Consider the following 23,857-nt stretch of genomic DNA (forward strand, 5'->3'; position numbering starts at 1 on the left):
GGAGATCATCACTTGGGAAAATAATAATATGATCTGATGAAGAAAGTTAGACAGTAAGACTATCCAGTAGCAGGTATACAGACTTTGGTCTGCTTTTGTGACAAAGATGCAAATGATACACAATGATACCTCTGCTGTTTTCTACATTCCAAATCAGGTCCTCATCACTTATCTCACCTTCTATTACAGTTTTTTCTTTTTAGTGTCTTCGTCAACTATAATTCTATAAAATTACAATATAATTCCATAGAATTTATACTATAACATAATTCTATAGAATGTTCTACTCTATAGTGAACTTAGAATGATTTCTCTTTACCTAATCAAAAATTCAACCGCCTTAAATGTGAGTCAGAACTCTCTCTCCAGGATCAAGCTCCAAATCACAATTGTAATCTTCTCTACCATGGCTCCAGCAGTTTGCATAATGTTCAATTCAAACAAAAGCTTTACCCTCTTCAGATCATGCCCTGCCTGTAACTTTCTGCCACTTTACTCCATTTTGCTCAGTTTCCAGAGGCTTTCCCATGTAACTCTATATCCTGCAGTGCTGGAATCCTTTCCCTCTTTCAAAGCTTGAGCCATCTACTTACTGCTGATGTACTTCCTGACCCCCATAGTTGACATACAGTCTTGGACTTATATCTTTTCAATGTTTGGAGAACACTGACATTTTTTTTCCTTCATGACAGTCCTCCTTATGTTGCTTTTATATAATTAGCCCAAGTACTTTGCTAAGATTACTAATTTCAAACATGTTCTTTAAATTCCACATGCCCTGTACCAACACCTTGCCACAGATGCTACCTGCTAAATCCTGGGGCCAGAGAGATAGAGAGCAGGCAGGGTGTTTGCCTTGCACATGGCTGAACTGAGGATTGATTTTTAGCACTCTATATAGTCCCTCAAGCACCTCCAGGAGTGATTTCTAAGTGCAGAGCCAGGAGTAAGCCCTGAGCATAGCCAGGTTTGACCAAAAGCAAAAACCAAAGTGAAACAAACAACTTTATTTTCTGTGCTCACAAGGAAGTTTCTATATATCATATATATTTAATAGCACATTAATTCAATTTCATCTTATGATAAAATTGATAATGTTTCATGAAACTAAGTTCTCAGGGGCCACTCCATCTAAAATCATCTTAAGAATAAAAAACAACTCAACCACTGTGCCATCTTAAAGTCTGCTGCAATATGAAAATTAGAAGGCTTCCTACTAAGGGTGAGGCAGTGATTCATTCACTTTCTCAAGTGAGTGAATATGCCAAGGCTACCATGTGGGATAATGAGTTATTAGGTATATTTGTCATTTCTTATCTGGAGATGTCTGGGTCATATAAGAGAAGGCAGGATGACAGAAATAGTGTGAAAACCTTCAGTGTGAAAGCCAAGTAAACCTTCAGATCCATCGAACTCCACCATTTCTCTGATGGCCCTCTCATTCCAGAGTTTTGCTCTTCCTTCAATAAACTTTTGCTCTCTGCTACTTTGAAATTTTGTGTTCAGTGTGTTCAAATTTTGAACATAGGAACACTCTTGGTCATGTAGCAGAGACCTCCGACATCAAAGGGACCTCAATTTGTTCAACCATTTCTTTACATCTGCTAGATCTGCCATCAGACTGAAATGAATTTATTTTAGTTTTTCACTTTGTCTCATGCCAAGTTCCAGAGTCAGTACCGGAGTGGGTAATCCAGAAGCCGGATAGGATAGAGGCTTGGTGTGTAAGCTCCTCTCTGAGCAAGTTACTCAAGAGCCCTGTGGTATATTCATTAAGTGGGAATAACAACTAAACCTTTCCCATAGAGTATCAAAAGGATTAAAGTAAGTAATATCATCGTTGGGGTGTGTGTATGTTTGGGGGGGGGCTGTCTTTGGTTGTTGTTTTTTGTTTTGTTTTAGGCCACAAGCAATCGTGCTCATCACTTATTTCTGACTCTGAACTCAGGGGTCACTCCAAGCTAAACTCAGAAGCCATATGAGATGCTGGGACTGACTCAAGGCAAACACCCTCCCACCCCGTCCCAAAGAAAGTAATGTTTTTAAATCACCAACCCCTGCCTCACACACTCAATAGACAACAGCTATTAGCTTTGTTTATGTTTCCAAATGGTACTTCAATGGTTTGATCTGAGGGAAAAAATGTACTAAAAATAATTAATTATTGGGCTGGAATATAGTTCAATTTTAAAGTACAAGCCTTATAAGCATGAAACCTTGACTCCATTCTCTGACCTGCAATTTAAATAAATAGTAACTGCAAATTACCAAAAATATATATTTAAAAAATGCGGACAACTCTCCTTGAAAATTTATTTTAAAGACTCTACATAAAACCCCCAAATTTCTGGGAAATGAGAGTGTGTAAGTAAGCAGAGTATAAGAGAAAAATAAGTAAATGTACTCCACTTTAGTGTTGCGAATTCACAATTTCCCAAACTAAGCACCAGAAGGGAACCCTAAATCTTTAGCAGTTAGAACCTCTGACTTCTGATCCTGTTGCAAAGAGCAAACAGGGGCTAAGTTATCGGTCATCTTATTTATCAAGCACATGTTCCATCACTAAGGAATTTAGATAGAAATGTTCCAGTCTAAAATGTCAAGAAACAAAGGCGTTTCTTGACACCGATGAATAAGTAATTGGTAGCAACCCCCAGTTGCTGCTATTCAGTCTAATCTCGACAAAGCAGAAAGACGCCACTTCTAAATTATGCTGATTTAGGACACACACATTCACTAACAAAGAAGTCTGAGTCTCTCTAGCAACAGGTCATTCATTTTACGGATCTCGGCTACAACGAGCGGGTCGGTGAAGAAATTGCTGCACTTACTTCGGATCCAACCTCCACGATTATGTCCTTTTCCCCTGGGGTTTCCCAAGCATGGGGAAGAAAGAAGTCAAGCCATGAGCAACTTTAGAAGTCTAGCAAAAGCGAATTTCAGGGCGCGGTTAAACTTGCAGCCAACAAATTAATCCCCAGGGGTTCAGCTAGCAGCCAAGGGAGTAGCAGAGAAAATGATCCAGCTTGGGAGGAGCAGACCAGGACAGAGACCTTCGAACCTGGGCTGGGACTGCTAAGCTCTGGGGAACACGCACACCCACAGACCAGGGACTGGACCCAGGGGAAAGCAACCAGCTACCGTCCCCCAAAGAAGACAAAGATCAGGTCGTGGCTTCAACCCTCCCCAGGGTCGAGGACACTCTTCCCGGCCCCTTGGGTCCCCCCCAAGTGACCGGAGCTGCAGGGACGGCGGAGAGTCCGAGCAGCCCGGGCCGAGGCAGGCAGGCTGCGCCCGGTGTCCCCTCCGAGCCAGGGCGGGCGCGGGCCCCGCACCGGGTCAGAGCCGTGCATGCCCACCTTGGTGCTGGGATGCGGCTCGGCGCAGCATCCGAGGGCGACCTCGTCGGTGAGGCCGGCGGAGGCGGGCTGAGGTTCTGCCATGGTCTTGCAGCGGGTTCGAGACGGAGGAGCCCCGGGAGGCGACAGTCACCCAGACTACAAGTCCAGGCCCGGAGCAGCCCGACTGCGAGACCGTGAGGGCACTGCGGGGCGGTCGGCTCGGACTTCCAGCCAATCGTGGCTCGGAGAACAAGTTGGGTCTCCGCCTATTGGGTCCCAGTGAGCCAGCCCCCCCCCAGGCCACCGGTTCGTTCTGTGCCCCAAGACTACAACTCCCAAGGTGCCTGGCCCGAGCGCGGAGGCACGTCCGATTTGGGGTGGGGAGGAGGGAGACGAATAGCTAGAAATCCAATTTAGTATTTCTCGCAGCCCTGACTTGTTTTTGTAGCTCAGTCACTGTACAAATTCATTAATCACCAGTAGTACCCCCAGGATTGCAACTTGGTATGAAATTGCACCGTGATGGAAAAAGGATCGCGACTTAATATGTATATTTATTTTGTTTTGTTTTTGTTTTGTTTGGGGGGCCACACCCAGGTACTCCTGGCTCTGCACTCAGGAATTACTCCTGGCCGACTCAGAGGACTTTATGGGATGCCTGGGATTGAACCCAGGTCGCCTGCATGCAAAGGATAGCTCTGTGATATCTCTCTGGCCCTCATTAACATATTCTTTATAAATTATAAGGATCCCGATGTCATTTCCGGTTTAAGTCAATTAAAATGAATGACAGTTCAAGTTATGGTACATAAATAGCACCAAAAACTTGCAATAATTACTGACCCCTCTCAGTTTTCTTGTTGGATTTTGGTAAGCAAATGGCACTAATGTTTTCACTGATATGACCCAAGTAATTAATTTGACAAAGGTATTTATTTTAACTGTGTGTATTAGATAAAGGGTCATCATTGTGTACTTTGTTATAGGAGAGGAGATACAGGGAAACTATCACGAGCAATATAATGAGCTGGGTGGAGAGATAGTACAGGAAATAGGGAGTTTGCTTCAGATGTAGTTGAGACCATGGCACCTTACAATGTCCCCTGAGCACAGCAGGATGTGGGCCTCCTTCTTTCCATCTTCTTTCCACCCCACCCCCAAACTAAAGGATTCCATCTTCTGTCTAAAAAAAAACCCACAAAAGGTATAGAGACCCCGGTGATCTCATGATTTCCAACTTCTCAATCAAAAGAGGTCTTTGGAAAATCATTTCCAGCCAACTAAGGGACCACATTTAGCGGATAGAACCCCATCCTATTTTTTTCTTCTTCTCTTAGTAACCCAGAACATATTACTTTGCATGCTTCTTAACTGCATAATCAGAAGTTAACGACACATGAGATACAGGAACATACATGCAATCTTTATACACATGCCTGAGTTTGGTACCAACTTTATCCTGCCAAACATGTTCAATACCCTACGAATATCTCTTCCTCTAAGTTAACTTACTCCTTCAAGACCCTTATTTCAATCTGCTGTGCAGCACTTACATCCACATCTCAGATGTGTTCTGTCTCTTGAAAGATGTTTCTGTTGTTATCTACAAAGTCAGGCCTTTTACTTCCAACTCATAGACAAAAAGCAGAGTTTCAGTAAAACTCCACTTTTTAATTCTTTACCCTAGCAACACTTTTTGCTGTCAAAATAGTAACTTAAACTCCATAAGAATATTTTTCCTTCGGGAAAACAGATTCTGGTCCTTCAGGTGAAGAACACGGGTATTTTTTTTTTTAAACCAAATAGCTTATCTTGTTCTATTATAAGCTTTATAGCTCCTCTGAAATTCAGTGCAGCAGGAGTTTAATTTTTAAGTTGATCAAATCCAAGGGAATTTGGATGTAGCCTGAAGAATGGGCAGGGTAATTTTTCTGGCTTTTAACAAGAACTTACCTGCTGCCTCCCTTATTTTCCTTGAGGTTAAAGTGTGAGCGGGTGCTTGCCTTGGACTTCCCTTATCTTTGACACCTCCCCAGGTATCATGATACTTCCTGTTGTTAAACGATTAAATCAAAATGAGTCATAGATATAATTTAGGCAAGGACTTTACATTAAATGAATGAAAAATTGTAATTAACAGAGTTTTTAAGCTACTAGGCCCCATGTAATTTAACCAGATGGGCGTCTGGAATATTGGTTACAAAGATTTGGCAACATTTGATAAATATCAAGGAAAGAACTACTGTTCTTGCCTCAAACTTGTTTCAAACTCAAGCTATTGGTCTTGCCTTACGTGTGTTTGTCTTTGTGGCCTTCACTGTAATTAGCGCTGTGCTGTGCAGAGAGGATTAGAACCAGCTTCTCCAAAGCAAGGAGACCTATTCTTGTAAGAAGAGAGAAAGTTGTTAGAGCTGGAGAGATACTTAGTACAGTGGTTAGGATGCTTGCTTAGTTAGCATGGGGCTACCCAGGTTCAATCCTTGGCATTCCATATGGTCCCCTGAGCTTGCTAGGAGTGATCCCTGAGTGTAGAGCTGTAAATCCTGAACATAGCTGGGTGTGTTCTGAAAACAAAGTAAAAAAGAAAGAGCTGTGGAATGTACTAAACCAAAGATGTCTACCTCAAAAACATACCTATGGGGGCTGGAGAGATAGCAGAGAGGTTGGGCATTTGCAGAACTCGTTTGCAGAAGGATGGTAGTTCGAATCCTGGCATCCCATATGGTCCCTGAACCTGCCAGGACGATTTCTGAGCAGAGTCTGGAGTAACCCCTGAGCGCTGCCGGGTGTGACCCCACCTAAAAAAACAAAACAAAACAAAACAACCATGCCTAGGATGTGAATATCAGCAGAAACACTGGTGCATGACGTGAAGATATCCAAGAAATAAATAAGTTTAGCTGGAGAACTGATAGTCAAAGCAGAGGTGCAGATGAAGATTTGAGGGCTCTTAATATAAATTACCAGAATGCTGGTGCCTGCAGGAAACCTCTCTAGGGAGGGAGTCCTATATAGTCTTTTATCTGTCACCTCTCCAGGAGGAAGACAATCTTCAGAAATTTTACCTTGCTTCCTCTGTCTGCACATATTCCCTTATGAAATATAACTCCTCCTTATGTTTAGTTTGTATAGAAAGGAATTTGTCTGTTATCTGCCCTACTTTCCATGTTGATTATTCCTGAACAATAAATGTCTTACGTGGAAAATAGTCAGGGCTTTCAGTCCACGAGGCTGTGAGCCCCCTGACCCCATGTTTTTCCTCTACTATGTCTGTCTTGTTTGCTTTTCTTTTTCCTTCTTTTTCCTTCTTTCTTTCTTTCTTTTCTTTCTTTCTTCTTTCTTTCTTTCTTTCTTTCTTTCTTTCTTCTTTCTTCTTTCTTTCTTTCTTTCTTTTTCTTTCTTCTTTCTTTTCTTTCTTTCTTCTTCCTTTCTTTATCTTCTTTCTTTCTTTCTTTCTTTCTTTCTTTCCTTCTTTCTTTCTTTCTTTCCTTCTTTCTTTCTTCTTTCCTTCTCTTTCTTTCTTTCTTTCCTTCTTCTTCTTCTTTCTTCTTTCTTTCTTTCTTTCCTTCTTTCTTTCCTTCTTTCCTTCTTTCTTTCTTTCTTTCTTTCTTTCTTTCTTTCTTTCTTTCTTTCTTTCTTTCTTTTCTTTCTTTCTTTCTTCTTCTTTCTTTCTTTCTTTCTTTCTTTCTTTCTTTCTTTCTTTCCTTCTTTCTTTCCTTCTTTCCTTCTTCTTTCTTTCTTTCCTTCTTCTTTCTTTCTTTCTTTCTTTCTTTCCTTCTTTCTTTCTTCTTTCCTTCTTTCTTTCTTTCTTTCTTCTTCTTTTCTTTCTTTCTTTTTCTTTCTTTCTCTCCTTTCTTCTTTCTTCTTTCTTTCTTTCTTTCTTCCTTCCTTCCTTCCTTCCTTCCTTCCTTCCTTCCTTCCTTCCTTCCTTCCTTCCTTCCTTCTTCCTTCCTTCCTTCCTTCCTTCCTTCCTTCCTTCCTTCCTTCCTTCCTTCCTTCCTTCCTTCTTCCTTCCTTCCTTCCTTCCTTCCTTCCTCCTTCCTTCCTTCCTTCCTTCCTTTCTTTCTTTCTTTTATTTTTCTTCCTTCCTTCCTTTTGTTTTTTTGGACCACACAGTTGTGCTCAAGGATTACTGCTGGTTCTGTGCTCGAAATCGCTCCTGGCAGTTGGGGGACCATGTGGGACGCCAGGGATTCAACGTGGGTCTGTCCTGGTAGGCTGCATGTAAGGTAAATGCCCTACTGCTTTGCTATTGCTCTGGCCCCATGTCTTGTTTTCTTAATCCTTGTGTCACCCCTGCCCATTCATCTAAGGGCCGGACTCAAGCACTGGTGTACCTGGTAATAATGTATTGATGCATATTTTTTTTATCAAAACTGTATATATTAAAATGTAAAACCTCATCATAGACTTAGTTGCTTATTAATATAAAGTTGCTGATCCAGGAATCGAGCCAATGCATTGAAATTTGCATTGGATGCTTTTCTGAAAAGACATTCCAAATGGTTTCTTTTTTTATTCTCTAATAAAAAATATAAAATAAAACTCCCAGAACTATGTGTGAGGCAAATTATGTAAATGGATAGAAAAACTCAACATCATAAAATTTTGATTCATTTATAAATTAATGTGTTTCATTGAGCTGAATGGGCTGATTTTAGATTTATATTTTTTAAAGCCTCCAATATAACAGAGACATGGGGTTTTTTTTGTTGTTTGTTTTTGGAACACATCCGGTGGAACTCAGGTTACTTCTGGCTCTGTGCTCAGAAATCTCTGCTGGCAGGCTCAGGGGACCATATGGGATGATTAAATCAAATCTAGGTCTGTCCCTGCTGGCCACATACAAGGCAAATGCCCTACGCTGTGCTATCACTTCAACCCTATAAAAGAAACATTCAGCAAATAAAGAAGTAGGGCAACCTATTCTTTCATATAATAAAACAGGGTCCAAAGCCACAGTAAGACAGTGAGTTAATGGTACATCTCTAGATCAATAAATGAAGCATGTTGTAAGAAAGAAGGCAGCTCTAAGAAGGTCCAATGATTCCACCTCCTGGTATCACTCTTTCAATGGTGCTGGGGTTGGATATTGAAACTATTAGCTCTGTATTTGAGAGTTGCTGCTGGTATTGCACAGGGAAGTGTTGTATGGTTGAAAAAGAGGAGTCATAACATGCAAGTCGTGCCTTAACCAATGATACATGACTATCTCTCTAGCTGAGATGTCACATGCTAATGTTACCCCTTCTTTTTCAGTGTGGATTTGATGATTGGTGTTTAAGAAAAGAAAGTGGCAGAAGTGATGGGTTGAAACCTTTGAGTTTATATTATATAAAACCATGCTTCTTATCTTGAACATGTGGTAAAGGTGTGCAATGAAATCCTTTGTTGGATGACTGTGAATCCACAAATAGTTCCCAGAATGAGAAATAGATTCCCATCCCCTTGTCCCCTTTTGGAGGGAGATCTTGGTAATATTTATCCGCAGCAAATAATCCACACAGACAGGAGGATTAAGGGTTAAAAGGTTGGGCGAAGAGAGTCCTTTTTCAGCCTGCTGCTAGCTCCAAAACACCTTGAGCCAGCCAGCTAACTTCTGGCAAAAGACCCTTCAACGCCAGGAACTTAAGCTATTTATTTGCCTTTCAACAGCACCCCTACCTCGAGGGTCAAGGTGGGACAACAGGCAAAGGATAATCTTTTTTTTTTTTTTTTTGGTTTTTGGGCCACACCCGCGCGGCTCAGGGTTACTCCTGACTGTCTGCTCAGAAATAGCTCCTGGCAGGCACGGGGGACCATATGGTACATCGGGATTCGAACCAACCACCTTTGGTCCTGGATCGGCTTCTTGCAAGGCAAACACCGCTGTGCTATTTCTCCATGCCCGCAAAGGATAATCTTATGGAAATATTTTCAAATACAACAGAACATACCCTTACTTTACTGTTTTTCAGTTATTCATCTAGAGGATTAGAAAACTAAAGAAATTATTGCAGTGAACTTTTTTATAGTGGCTTTCTGACTTTGGTAGTCCATTGAAGAGAGTTTGAAACTTGTATATTAATTATTGTCCTGCCTGAAATACCATAATTGTTCATGAAAATATCTTTAGTAAAGATGGATGAAGTTTAGCATGTAAAACAATATGTAAATGTGAAAAGACAAACTTTAATAAAATATCAGCTAACATGTTCATAGGAACTCACAATCAACATTTCTTTCTTTTTTTTCTTCTTAAATTTGTCTTTGGGAAACACCTACAGTGCTAAGGGTTTACTCCTGACTGAGCTTAGGGATTATTCCTGGAAGACTCTGTAGACCATAGTTGAAGCCAGAAATTCTACCTGGGTTGTCCTGGTATGAGGACTACCCACTGTACTATTACTCTATCCTCCTCAATATTTTTTTCTTTTTTCTTCTTTTTTGTTTTTGTTTGTTTGTTTTGAGTCATAACAGGTAATGCCCAGGGATTACTCTTGGCTCTGCACTAAGAAATCACTCCTGGAAGTGCTCAGGAGACCATATGAAATGACAGAGATTAAATCTCTATTGGTTCCGTGCCAGGAAAGCACCCGTCCAGCTGTTCTATTGCTTCAGACTTCCTCACATTTCAATGAGACAAAAAACCCACATTAATAAAGACAACTTTATTAAAATCCAGAAGACATGGACAACACACAAAGCCAACAAAGGATCATCATACACAATATTTAGAATCAAAGAGAAAATAAGCGACTTCAGAGGGAAAAAAGAGGACATAGGACTAGATAGATAATAGGTATATTAAAAAGTACTCTAATTCATGGAAAACAGAGAAAGGTAATTAAAAATAAAAATTAATTTCCCTTTATACCTTAAGACCAAAAATTTTAAGTTAGTTAGGGGATAACACTTTGATGGAGAGTGTGGTATTGGAACATTGTTTGCATCAAATCCTATTAATAACAGTATTATAAATCATGATGTCTAAAATAAAACCAAATTATTTAAAAGTCAAATTTAAAAATCAAATGTTATTGAAGTAGAATAACAAGAATTTATATACATTTTCTTAGTGATACTTAAATTATTATAAATATTTTGAAATAATTTTATATCTATTTTAGTTAGAGATAATAAATCCAGTATTCACTGATAATTTACATTTTGCCTATACCCTTAAGTATAATGAGTTTGGCATTCATATAAAAAAATTAGTTTATGGGCCCGGAGAGATAGCACAGTGGCGTTTGCCTTGCAAGCAGCCGATCCAGGACCAAAGTGGTTGGTTTGAATCCCGGTGTCCCGTATCGTCCCCCGTGCCTGTCAGGAGCTATTTCTGAGCAGACAGCCAGGAGTAACCCCTGAGCAACTCCAGCTGTGGCCCAAAAACCAAAATAAATAAATACAAAATAAAAAAATTAGTTTACAAAGCTCAGATGTCCAACATCAATGAAATGAATTGCAATATTTTCATGCAAGAAATATATAAGTCAAAAACAATTGGATTTGATATATATATATCCTGACATAAAATATCATAAATCTCTTTAATGACATGATACTAGTTTTGCAAAGTTTTAAATCATAAAACAATATAATATGTTGTTTAAGACTAAACACCTATTTTTATTTTTTTTTTTTTTTGGTTTTTTGGGCCACACCCAGCGTTGCTCAGGGGTTACTCCTGGCTGTCTGCTCAGAAATAGCTCCTGGCAGGCACAGGAGACCATATGGGACACCGGAATTCGAACCAACCACCTTTGGTCCTGGATCGGCTGCTTGCAAGGCAAACACCGCTGTGCTATCTCTCCGGGCCCTAAACACCTATTTTTAATAGTAGCAGGAAGTGCCTGAAAATAAAAAAAAAGCCAAATTCAGAAACATGATTTCTTCTAAAAGGTAGAAGAGGCACCAGTCAGGGAGGAACAGACTGGTATTTCACTGTTTGATAGTGTTTCATAACTCAAGCTGGATGTAACATAAATGAATAGGAATTTTTATTACTTAAGTTAATTATCATTTTTACATCAGTTTTATTAGTTGATGGGTTTTAATTACTTCTGACTGTGCTTGGGGACCATATGGAATGCTGGTGATAGAACCCAGGATGATGTGCAAAGCAAATGCTCTCTATACCTGTTGTACTATCAGTCTGGCCACTGTATCTATAACATGGAGTTATAGATTTTTGAAACAGGAAATAAACTTATCTCTGGTATTTGCACTTTACCTTATATTCCATATTTCTTTTTACAAATGAGGTGCCTAGAACTAGAGCAGTTTCACAGTCTGTCAGAACCAATTAATTGAATTCTTAAGTAGTTTATCCTTGCATTAAAACTCAGGTCCCCTGATAACTAGTTCAGTAATATTTTCTTATTACTTGCAATAACATTATTAGTACTGATAACAACTATCACTGATTATGTTCTTACCATGTACCTCTGAAGTAAGTGTTTATATTCCCTGGTAAGTTTATATATTCCCTGGTTTTCAATCTTTTGAAAGTATGGGGGTAATCTAACCACTTCATGTTTTGCTTATGCTCCATGTTGTTTTGTTCTATTAAGCCTCGAGAGAATTCTGTGGAAGATGTGCTTTCCCCAAATCTCATGCATCCTCTAGAGTGCTGTCATTTGGCTGTATTCCATGAAGTTACTTTTGTGCCAGAGTTAATGAAACGATTGCATGGAGTTGGCAAAGAAGAGGAAGGGCACATCTATTGATCTAGAAGCTGCCCAAGGACACACCTCTGAGATAAAATGTGTTAACTCTATCTGGATGATGCACATACTTAAATCCAATAAATGTTTCTACATAAATTTTTAATATTTGAAGAGTTAGTGAAAAAAACCACTGCATTTCCATCACTCACCACAAAACCTCATTAAGCAGATTTTCTGTCTTATTATAACTAGCACCTCTGAACATAAAGTAATGTTTCTTTTTCTTTTCCCCCCGTTTAAATAGTGAAATAAATAGTTTTATTTTATTCACTCAGAATAATGTGAATAACAATGGCCATTCACCCCTGAACTTTGAATCCCATCTATGGAACAGGCACAGTTTTCTGCACCAGCACCAGGAGTTGGACTTCTACCAAAGAAGGCCCTAATGCTGCCTTGGCACTGACTTGCTCAAGAGTGGGTTGATATGACATCCTGAAGGCTTAGAAACAGCAACAACTCGCTTTCAGGGCAGGGTTCACTGCATTGTCACCTAACTGTGAGATGAAATCAGAAGATGCTCTGTGGTACTCTGACCGACACAGGATCTGTGCAAAAACCAGGATCTCTAACTACAGAAACCTGATGGTGACAACTGTGATGGAGAAGAACTTTTATTGTGACCATAAAGAAAGACTTTAGGGTTAGACAATTTAGTATGCTCAGAGTCTATAGTTGGTCTTATGGCAGGATGTTTTAATGGGTAGGATCTCCCTGTTCTTAGGCCAAAGTTTATTCCTTTCTATTTCCCCCAACTTTTGCTGCACATATGCAAAGGAAAAAGGAGAAAGAACGGAAAGAAAGAAAACAGCCACACACACACCCATCTTTTTTATCTTTTTATTCCTTTTTTAAACTTCCTATCTCTTTTGGGGTGGGGAGGACACATCGGCGACGCTCAGTTTGCTTCCGAATCTGCACTCAGAAATCCTTCCTTGCAGGCTTGGGGTCCATATGGGATGCAGGGGAAATTTCCAGACATCCCGTCCCAGTCAGCAGCATGCAAGGCAAAATTTTCTTCTAGCTGTGCTATCACTCCAGCCCCTATTACTTATCTTTTAAATAGGGGATCCTGCCTGTTTCACAGAACCTTGGGACACATATTACTTTGTTTATCACATATTTCTGCATTTTTCTGTAAAACTAAGGAAGAAAGAAAAAAGAAAGGCTGGGGGTTAGGATCCAAGTAGTCTCATATGGAGATAAAATTAGGTCAGAACTAAATATCCGGGCCCGAGAGATAGCACAGGGGTAGGGCATTTGCCTTGCATGCAGCTGACCAGGGAGGGGCTGATTTCAACTTCCAGCACCCAGCCTGCCAGGGGCAAATTCTGAGTACAGAGCTAGGAGTAACTCCTGAGCACCACTGGGTGTAGCCCAACAACCAATCAATCAATCAATAAATAAATAAAGTATAAAAAGGAACTAAATATTCAAGCCAAAGACAACGATAATATAATCAAGAGACCTAAACTTTAACAATCTAAACTTAAATGTGTCTGTCATACTGGTAGGCCAGGAGGCAAAGGGAGGTGGTATAGGATGCATTCTGGGTTCATTGGTGGAGGAAGGTTGACACTGGTGGTAGAATGACCATGACTCACTGTATATCTGAAATTCAACTATAAGGACCTTGTAAATCACAATGGTTTCAATAAAATAAAATTAAAAGAAAAGAATAATGTGGAGAGAAAAAAAGAAAAATGCATGCTCAAGAGAGAATATGGACTTCTTCAGAGTGGAAAAAAGCCTGATGTCTTTCTTTTAAAATTGAATTACTATGAGACAAAGATAAACATTTGTTGATGATTGAGTTTCAGTCATACAATATTTCAACACCCATTCCTTTACCAATGTTCTTTTACACAGCCAATTTCCCCAATTTTCCTCCTTCCCCTTTCCAAGAGCCTGTCTTTTCTTCTTTCTTTCTTTCTTCTTTTCTTTTCTTTCTTTCTCTTTCTTTTCTTTCTTTCTTTCTTTCTTTCTTTCTTTCTTTCTTTCTTTCTTTCTTTCTTTCTTTCTTTCTTTCTTTCTTTCTTCTTTCTTTCTCTTCTTTCTTTCTTTTCTTTCTTTCTTTCTTTCTTCTTTCTTTCTTTCTTTCTTTCTTTCTTTCTTTTCTTTCTTTTTCTTTCTTTCTTCTTTCTTTCTTTCTTTCTTTTCTTTCTTTCTTTCTTTCTTTTTCTTTCTTTCTTTCTTTCTTTTCTTTCTTTCTTTCTTTCTTTCTTTCTTTCTTTCTTTCTTTCTTCTTTCTTTCTTTCTTTCTTCTTTCTTTCTTTCTTTCTTTCTTTCTTTCTTCTTCTCTTTCTTCTTCTCTTTCTTTCTTTCTTTCTTTTTTCTTTCTTTCTTTCTTTCTTTCTTTCTTTCTTTCTTTCTTTCTTTCTTTCTTTTCTTTCTTTCTTTCTTTCTTTCTTTCTTTCTTTCTTTCTTTCTTTCTTTCTTTCCTTTCTTCTTTCTTTCTTTCTCTCTCTCTTCTCTTTCTTTCTTTCTTTCTTTCTTTCTTTCTTCTTTCTTTCTTTCTTTCTCTTTCTTTCTTCTTTCTTTCTTTCTTTCTTTTTCTTTCTTCTTTCTTTCTTTCTCTTTCTTTCTTTCTTTCTCTTTCTCTCTCTCTTTCTTTCTTTCTTTCCTTTCTCTTTCTCTCTTCTCTCTTTCTTTTTTCTTTCTTTCTTCTCTCTTTCTCTTTTCTTTCTCTTTCTTTCTTTCTTCTTTCTTTCTTCTTCTTTCTTTTTTCTTTCTTTCTTTTCTTTCTTTCTTTCTTTCTTTCTTTCTTTCTTTCTTTCTTTCTTTTCTTTCTTTCTTTCCTTCTTTCTATTTTTCTTCCTTGTTTCTTTTGTTCTTTCTTTTTTCTTTCATTCTCTTTCTCCTCTTTTTCTCTCTTCCCTTTTATTGTTTTAGAGACCATGGTCTGCAATACTGTACAGAGAGTATCATGCATATCATTTTACCTCCTTTCAGCACCCATTTCTTATTCAGAGTGATCGTTTCCAACTTATACTGTCACAGTGGCCCTTTCTCTGTCCTAATTGTACTCTTTCTCCATTTCTATCGTCTTTGGATATTACACTCATATTATGTCTTTTTTTTTTCTTTTGGTTTTTGGGTCACACCCGGCAGTGCTCAGGGGTTACTCCTGGCTCTAGGCAGAAATCGCTCCTGGCAGGCTTGGGGGACCATATCGGATGCTGGGATTCGAACCACCATCCTTCAGCATGCAAGGCAAACACCCTGCCTCCATGCTATCTCTCCAGCCCCTTTTTTAAGTTTTTTTTTCAAATAAGTATGATCATCCTGTCTTTACATTCCTTCTGACTCAGCATTATCTCCATATCTATGTATAAGCAATTTTCATGACGATGTATTTCCTAATGGTTGCACAGTATTTCAAGTATAGTATGTGTAGATGTATCATAGTTTCTTTATTCACTCATCTGTTCTCAGACTGAGATCCTTGGGTTATTTCCAGATAATGTCTATTGTGAAAAGTGCAGCAATGAACAAAGGATTCCAGATGCCTTTTCTGCATTGGCTCAAGCTGATCTTTCAGTAGAATAGTGGCTTTGTTTTCTGGTGATCCAAATGCTGGGATGTTAGAGTAGTCATTTCTATGATGGAAGGGATGGGTGCACTGCAGCCAGGACTGCCCAGTCCAGTTATGATTTCTCACGACTAGTCTCTGGCAGTACTAGTTTTTAAGAGCTGATTTTTCACTATCCCTCTTTTTCTGGTAGGAAAAAAAATGTTTGCTTTTCTAGTACTAGCTATTACAGCATCAACAAACACAGGCAGTACCATTCATCACATTGGGATTGCTAAAAATAGGTTTCAGAAAACGACTGAAATCTGTAGGGAAAAAGGATGGAACCCAAGGAAAGGGGCCACCTTTCTGTTATCTTTTTGCTGTTATCTCAGTGATCCCCGACTCACAGATAATTTCAACGAACAATCCCTGGTCTAAACACATAAACCAGGATACTTAGGCGGAGCTATACAAGACTGGTCATGTTTCTCTCTTTTGCTTATCTCACAAACTTACCGTTATAAGGTCTTGCTTAATACCTGTATGCAAACTCCCAGAAACTATAAAGAATGAAAACACCCATTATCTATTGATAATATTGCTGTCAATTGTTAGCCCCTACAATTAGAGAAAAATATACTTATAACATACCAGCTAATGCACCTTTTTACCCCCTATGTAGCCACAGGTCCCAATGGTTCATGTGCCCAAATTCAGAATTGTATTGGCTTTTATTGTAAAAGGCAAAATGGGATGTAAATTTAAAAATATACCTGTTAGCTATGTATACATTACTTTGCCACTGGAATGATTTTTTTTAACCTGTGAACTAGTAATATCTAATTAAGTTCCTTTCAATCTTTATATGACATCTACTATTACCTCAGTTGGATAGATGTGTCACTTCTAGTTTGGATGGCTGTGTCACTCGCAGTGGTCCTCAAACTATGGCCCGCGGGCCACATATTGTATTTGTATCTGTTTTGTTTCTTCATTGCAAAATAAGATATATGCAGTGTGCATAAGAATTCGTTCATAAGTTTTGTTTTTACTATAGTCAGACCCTCCAATGGTCTGAGGGACAGTGAACTGGCCCCCTGTTTAAAAAGTTTGAGGACCCCTGCAAGGGTGGTCATGCAGAGATTTAAAAACCATTTCTTCTGGTTGTAGCACCAAACACATTATGATTCTGAATTAAGCTGAATGTGTCAATTTAGTTATATCCTTGTTGGAGTGCCAGGGTTTGCTTTCTTTAATGCAAGAAATATTAATGGATTAGCCTGTGTGTTAACTATGGCCTTTAATCATATTTCATGAGTACTGGCCTTAAACAGAAGCAGAATTGAGACAGGCCATTCCATACTATTGAGATATCATTGATTACTTGATACTACTAAACCATCGTGGGTGTCAAGATATTAGAAATACACATAATTTCAAATTGCCTGATCATAGTTAATCAGTGCAAGCAGAAATGCAGAGTACCAAATAGTTAGCTAAGGAGTGAGAGTTGACAAAGGATCTTGGTCTTTGTTGGACTAGATTGCCCTCTAGTTTCCTGAGTTGATTTGGGAACTACAAATATTTCTATTAGGACATTTATCTATCTATCTATCTATCTATCTATCTATCTATCTATCTATCTATCTATTTTCGGTCTCAGCCCGTTCTCAGAACATGCTCCATCACCGAGTTCTTAAGACCTCAGATTGCACAGTTATCTCGTCATCATCGACCCAGGCTTTTCCCATTTCCTTCCCCGCTCCAAAGGGAGGGTCTGGGGTGGGGGCTCTGACCTGGCCTTCTGGCTCCGGAGGGATCTCTTTCCTTCCTGGGAACCGAGCCAGGAGGTCCTGCCAGCGTGGCGTTTGGCAGTCCTCCGCCATGCCAAAGGCCTCTGTAACCAGGCCTAGGAAGGGGTGCGGGACATGGGTCACCCCAGCACCTCTCTATCTCCTTCCTCCGGTACTCCAGGGCTTTGCCTGGCCACATGGCTGGTGTGCATAAGAACTCCTTGGAGAGTTCCTAGGTGGGAATAGCAGCACAATAGGTTCTGACATTAGGACTTACCAGGGTACTTTTCTTATTAAACCTGTTCATTGTGCCCCCGTGCGGAACTTTATGAGAAATATATGGATATTATTGTTTTTCATGTGCTTGTCATTATCTGAACGCTGTTCAGGCGCTGGTTTTATTCCTTTACTCCCTCACTCCCAGCTCTTGTTACCCCACATTTAACCATTTTTCTGTACTAAGAATTTTCGTTTTGGCCAATGTGGATTACATATCTGTCACAGTAATTTTTTTGGTGTAGTTTGAAGCTTCAGCAGGCAATGCATCACGGCAAGGTTCCATGCTGTAGGCTTTTTGGCCAAGATAAGGTGAAGATGCAGCCTTGGCTGCCCCCCACAGCCTTTTCTCTCCTTCCTCCCCGTTTCCAGGGTTATTCATGGACAACTGCTCAGGGTCCCAGCAAGTGGGTTCCAGTGAAGTTCAATTTAAAAGAGACCCCAGGCTTCCTTGTTCCTGCAAGGGGCAGGGAAGGGACTGCTGAACTTTCAACTTCCAGCAATTAGGAAGCAAACGCCTCTCCGGGTGTCAGAAGCTTCAGCAGGCAATAAGGGGAGGACATGGCTCCATGATCTCTTCGCTTCTCCAAATCACTGACCAAAGTGGTGTCTCGGAAACACCCTTCCTCCTCTTGACTATTTTTAAAACATAAAAGGGTCACGTGTATCTTCTTTGTATATCTCAGATGTATTCCCTTAACATCTATAACTCTTTTAGAATATCCTCATATAGTGACAATTTTGCCTACTGGATTTGTTACTTGATTATTTGATTTTCCCCCTTTGAGATCTGGTAGAAGAGTATCTCTATAAATTTCATGTATGTACCAAGTTACGGGGAATGTTGGACTTTATTCGTCGGCCCCCAGATGCACCAACAATATCTTTGGCATTGCTTCTCTTTTGCATAGGCACATTAAAATGGGAAAATAATACATATGCAAACAAGTTCTTATCTATTAGATAAGAAACACAAATTTGGTAATGTAATTAGGCCTTTTACCCTGAACATTGGCATAATGATTTGGTTCAGGCCTCAGAAAAATGGGCATCGCCCACACACACCTGAACAATGGATACCATCTATGAAACAACCACAATTGTCTATAACATTACCAGGATCCAAGTCTCTACCAGGGAAGACCTGTGGGTGTACCTATTTAAGACCCTAGACCCACCCTTTTCTGGGAGGGGTCTTGGGAACCGGATTGTAGGTGTAACCTTACCTGCTAAACCCTCCCATTCCTGGGAGGGGTCTGGGAAATGTTATATAAGGCTTGGACCAAGGGAATTCGGCCCTTTTTGGCTTTTGGCCTTTTTGGCTCTTTGCCCGTTCTGCGCTGCTGGGCGCTCTGGCTTCTGGGTTTCTGTGTTCTGGTCTTTGACCAGCATGGAGCCCAAAGGGAAGATGGCTGAAAGGAGTTTAGATGCAGGGCCAAGAATAACAAGGGCTTAAAAGGTTATGAGATAGGCCACACACATGTGGTGGCTAGGGCCTGAATAAAGATGATTCTTCCTGAAGCCTGCCTGTGAGTGAGTCTTGATTACGCCGATCACCTGGGCCTGGAACCCGCCAGCTGGATGGGGATGAAGCCACGTGGCTGGGGCCTAAGCACAAAGGCCTCCATCCATCGCCATCCAGCCCCATCGTTAATTATTTTACACAACAAATGGCGCTCCGAACTTTGACCTGAATCCTGGACCCAAGAAAACAGTGATCATGGTGAGATTTCTGCTTTTCAGTTTCATTTTGGCTCTTTTCGGGTGCACTGAGCCCAAAACCCTGGGTCACGTGCAACAATGTTCAAATATGGCCGTGACCCCTTCTAGGGAAAGAAGGGCAATTAAAACAACAGAGGTGGAAGCTTGCATCACCTCCAGCCTAGGCCCAGGCCCAGAACTGAAACTTTGTTACAAGAAACAAAAACCTGGGCCTCTTCAAAGACTTATTAAAAGTCTAAATTGGAAAAGGAGGAGAAAAAAGACTATTGAAAATGGACTGATTTTCTGAAAATGACCTTTGGCTTGAATTTGGATTTCGACTTTGGAAATTTCGGACTGAACTTTTAGTTTAAATCACTTGGAAAGCGCCCTGTGAAGATGTGGGCCATAAGCTGCTTCCAAAGTGCACCCGGAGAAAAGAAAAGGCAGCGGTGAAGCCCCTCCAGCATCGGAAAAGCGGCGAAAAGCTCCTATCGGCCCAAAAGCAGGAACGCCTCAGCTCAGCTCAGCTCAGCTTTTGCTCCGCTGCAAGCCTGAAAAGGTAAAACAGCAGGAGCGAAAAAAACCGTCCAAAGTGATGCCCAGAGGGGAAAAGCGGCTGGGCTCGGCTCGGCTGGGATCTCGGCTGGGATCGGCTTGGCCCGGAAAAGCAAAAAACCTGGAATCCATCCTCCAGGTCACAAAGGTAAAACAGCAAGCGAATCGGCAGCGGAACCTGCAACCTCATGGTCTACAGAACCGTCTGCGGGGCCTGAAACTATAAAAGAAAGCCACGTGGTAAGATCAGCGTGGGACAAACCAACATCTAAACTTTAAAAGTTTACAAAAGCCACGTGGTGAGATCAGCGTGAAACAAATTAATCATCTGAACTTATGATTTTAGGTGTAGGGACTAAGCGGGTAGTCTTATAGTTTACTCATAGTTGGTGATGGGATAAATTTTAGTTAGTGGTTAAAAAATAAAAAAAGGGAGGTAATACAGTTTAACATCTAATTTCTAACCACCTGCATCTTTGTCTTAGTCATTTTCTTTATAATTTAATTGTGTTTTGTTGTCTTTCAAAGTTAATATTTTCAATTGCAAAATGTTTTACTGTGTATTTTAATGTACTTAGCCTGTTTTTAAAATGTATGTTATGCATGTATGCTGCAGTACTTGTGTATAGAAAAGTTATAGGAACAATGAAGTTCCCCCAATATAGTTTAAAAGTATAGGAACATGAAAGTTCCGTAATAGTGCTTGGTAAAAAAGCATTAATACAATTTTAGGTTACAGGTGTAAAGTATATTTTGCTAATAATATGTTTTTGAAAAGGGCTGGTATATTAATTTTCACTCTATTACGTTGGTGCATAAAAATATTAAGAAAAGGAGGAAATGTGGGTGTACCTATTTAAGACCCTAGACCCACCCTTTTCTGGGAGGGGTCTTGGGAACCGGATTGTAGGTGTAACCTTACCTGCTAAACCCTCCCATTCCTGGGAGGGGTCTGGGAAATGTTATATAAGGCTTGGACCAAGGGAATTCGGCCCTTTTGGCTTTTTGGGCCTTTTGGCGCTTTGCCTGTTTGCGCTGCTGGGCTTGGAGGAAGATGGTTGAATTATAAGATGCAGGGCCAAGAATAACTAGGGCTTAAAAGGTTATGAGATAGGCCACACACATGTGGTGGCTAGGGCCTAAATAAAGATGATTCTTCCTGAAGCCTGCCTGTGAGTGAGTCTTGATTACGCCGATCACCTGGGCTTGGGATCCGCCGGCTGGATGGGGATGAAGCCACGTGGCTGGGGCCTAAGCACAAAGGCCCCCATCCACCGCCATCCAGCCCCATCGTTAATTATTTCACACTACAAAGACCTACCACTGCTTTGGCATTGACTTACTCCAAAGAGTGCTCCCAACACACAGACGACTCAGCAACAGTCTGCATAAAGGGCAGATTGCTCCACATTGAATGGTATGCTGAAACTAGAGGATGCTCCACAACAGCCTGACATCGATGAAAGAAATGCACAGAACCCTGAGTCTTTAAATTTAAGAATCTGATACCAACAATAGCTGAAGTGTAAAAAAGTTTCACTGGGACCTTGAGAATGGCTGGAGTTGGATGGACTGGTATGCCTGGAATCCAGAGTCAGTCTTATGCCAATAAACTTCTGTGGTGAGGCCTTTTTGTAATCAGGTCAAGGATTTTTTTCCATTTCTCCCATTTTTCTGGACCTATGCAAACAACAGTGATTGCCACTATCACACCTTTATTATATTTTTTACTCTTATCCTTTAAGAAAAAAAAATACAACTTACTGAACTTAAAAACAAATAACTGTAGGAGAATGCCTGTCTCGAATACAGGCAGGGGATGTGAAGGGTGGAGGGGGTAATGTTACACTGGTGAAGGGGGGGTGTTCTGGTTATGACTGTAACCCAACTATGATCATGTTACTTAAATAAAAATATATTAAAAAAAGAACTTAAAACCAAAAAATAGTTTAGACTCTGGTTATTGTTTGTGAGCATCAGTGCCACAAGATGACAGATATCACAAGACAAGGTGTCTTGGTTAGCTCTCTAAGCAAAGGTTAAGGAAAGGTGTTTATTTATTTACTTTTAAAATTTTGGGACCACACCTCACAGTGCTCAGGTGCTATCTACTCCTGGGCCTATGCTTAGTGATGCTCAGGGGAACCATTAAGTGACAGGGGATCTTGAGATGGAACCTGGAGCTCTCTCATGCAAAGCCCGTGTTCCAGCCTTTTGAGCATCACCTCTGGAGAAAGTTTCTAAAAGGAGAAAGGTGGGAAAGGGATGGCATCAAATCATACAGGGGCAGAAAGATATTGGAATTTGTGTTCTGGAGAGATAGTACAGCGCTTAGGGTGCTTGAGTTGCATGTGGCCAATCTCTGTTCAATCCTCAGCATCTCATCTGGTCCCCAGCACCACCAAGAATTAATTCCTCAGTGCAGAGCCAAGAGTTACCTCTGAACATCTTTGTTGGATGGGACCCAAAACCAAACAAATAGAAGAGAGAAATTTTTGCGGTGAGATTATGCTTCTATAGGAGTTGCATGCTTTATTGCTGTGTATTCTCTGTCACTGAGTGTGATTTTTAGTATCAAAACGAGGCGGTGTGTGTAGTGTGTGTGTGTGTGTGTGTGTGTGTGTGTGTGTGTCAAGGATCAGCACTCTGATCTATGTTGAACAAACTGGTTTAGTCTTGTTTCTTCTGCTGAGCAACTCTCCCCAGGACCACTCCCTCTTGCTCTGCATTCCCCTAAGATGTGCTGTTTAAGGATAGTAGCTTAGTCACTCCTTTTCAGGTGGTAAATAGAAGACAGCAACACAATTTTGTGCTTGAGGGGTTGAGTTGAGGCCTGAATACAATCCTGGTTTCACCTCATTATTATTAGTAGTTTAGCAACCAGTTGGGGTGGAAGGCCAGTTTAGCTCCCAAGCCCCAGTGTGTGTAGGCAGTAGATTGGGGGACAACTAAGTATCAAGAGAACAGAGCTCAGCTTTTTTAGTACAAACCCACTCTCCTGGGAACTGAGCCTCCTTAGTCATCCTGTGTGTCACTGTTTCATTACTTCTCCTCTAGGCAAGGCAACAACTCCCATGGAAGATAGGGCAGGGCATTGTGTGCCAGGCTTTATAAATCTTGCATGGCACTTATTAATTTAGGAAGGTCACAGTTTATTTAACCTTTAAATGAATTATATATACATGGTCCCCCCTCAATCCCTCAAGTTAGCAGATGGTTCAGCTTTATTTATTTATTTTTTCTTTATTTTATTTTATTTTATTTTTTGCTTGGGGGATGGCGGTTTATAACTAATGTGCTCCGAGCTGGGTCCCTGCAAGGTGATTGATGGTTGTTGCAGGCATTATTCAGGGGATGATGCAGTGCTGGCTAGGGGACCCCACATAAAAAAGCAAGCGCATCAGTACTTGGTATCCTCTCCCCAGCTCCAGTCCTCTTGAGATTCGTTTTCATGGAGGACTTTCACTCTTTTTTTTGGACTTTCACTCTTAATTAAAAAGGATATCTGTCAATTTTGTTCAGATATACTAAGGCTATTTGTATATGTGTCTATATTCATAGTGTCTACATATAATATCTAAGCATATACACTCCATATACATATATGTGTATGCACACGTACTTCAGCCTTTTCTGCATTTTGGAACATACACATTTAACAGAAAACCTTTGTTGGTTTGTTTTCGTTTTGGGAATCACACCAGTGATACTCAGGGATTACTCCTGGCTTTGCACTCAGGAACTACTTCTGGTGATGCTCAGGGGACCATATGTTAACAGAAAATATTTTATGTTCTCAGACGAAAGACTGTATCGGCATCAATATTATTAGACAGCGTTATTGGATAGATTTAGGCATTTCCATGCCGGAAGCACACCTTGAAATCCTACCAACCCCAGAGGCCTTTCAAAATATGTCTCCAGTTAGCTGCGCTCAAGGGGTTTGGGGTCTTGGTTCCGGCA

At 40.4% G+C, this 23,857-nt stretch overlaps 1 protein-coding gene and 1 non-coding gene across 2 annotated transcripts in view; both read right to left on the reverse strand.

Moving 5' to 3' along the window:
- The window catches only part of GLO1 (glyoxalase I), a 31,797-nt gene extending 28,259 nt beyond the window's left edge, over positions 1-3,538 (reverse strand). The window contains exon 1 of the mRNA XM_049765436.1: positions 3,360-3,538. Coding sequence (XP_049621393.1) covers positions 3,360-3,443 — 84 coding nt within the window. The 5' untranslated portion in view covers positions 3,444-3,538. The remainder of the gene's footprint in view (positions 1-3,359) is intronic.
- Positions 3,539-17,220: 13,682 nt separating this feature from the next.
- LOC125996849 (small Cajal body-specific RNA 18) lies at positions 17,221-17,304 on the reverse strand. The gene has a single exon (XR_007491514.1). It is a non-coding gene; the product is annotated as a small Cajal body-specific RNA 18 (non-coding RNA).
- Between the last annotated feature and the right edge of the window lie 6,553 nt (positions 17,305-23,857).

This window comes from Suncus etruscus, chromosome 18 (genome assembly GCF_024139225.1).
Source record: "Suncus etruscus isolate mSunEtr1 chromosome 18, mSunEtr1.pri.cur, whole genome shotgun sequence".
NCBI classification, from domain to species: domain Eukaryota; kingdom Metazoa; phylum Chordata; class Mammalia; order Eulipotyphla; family Soricidae; genus Suncus; species Suncus etruscus.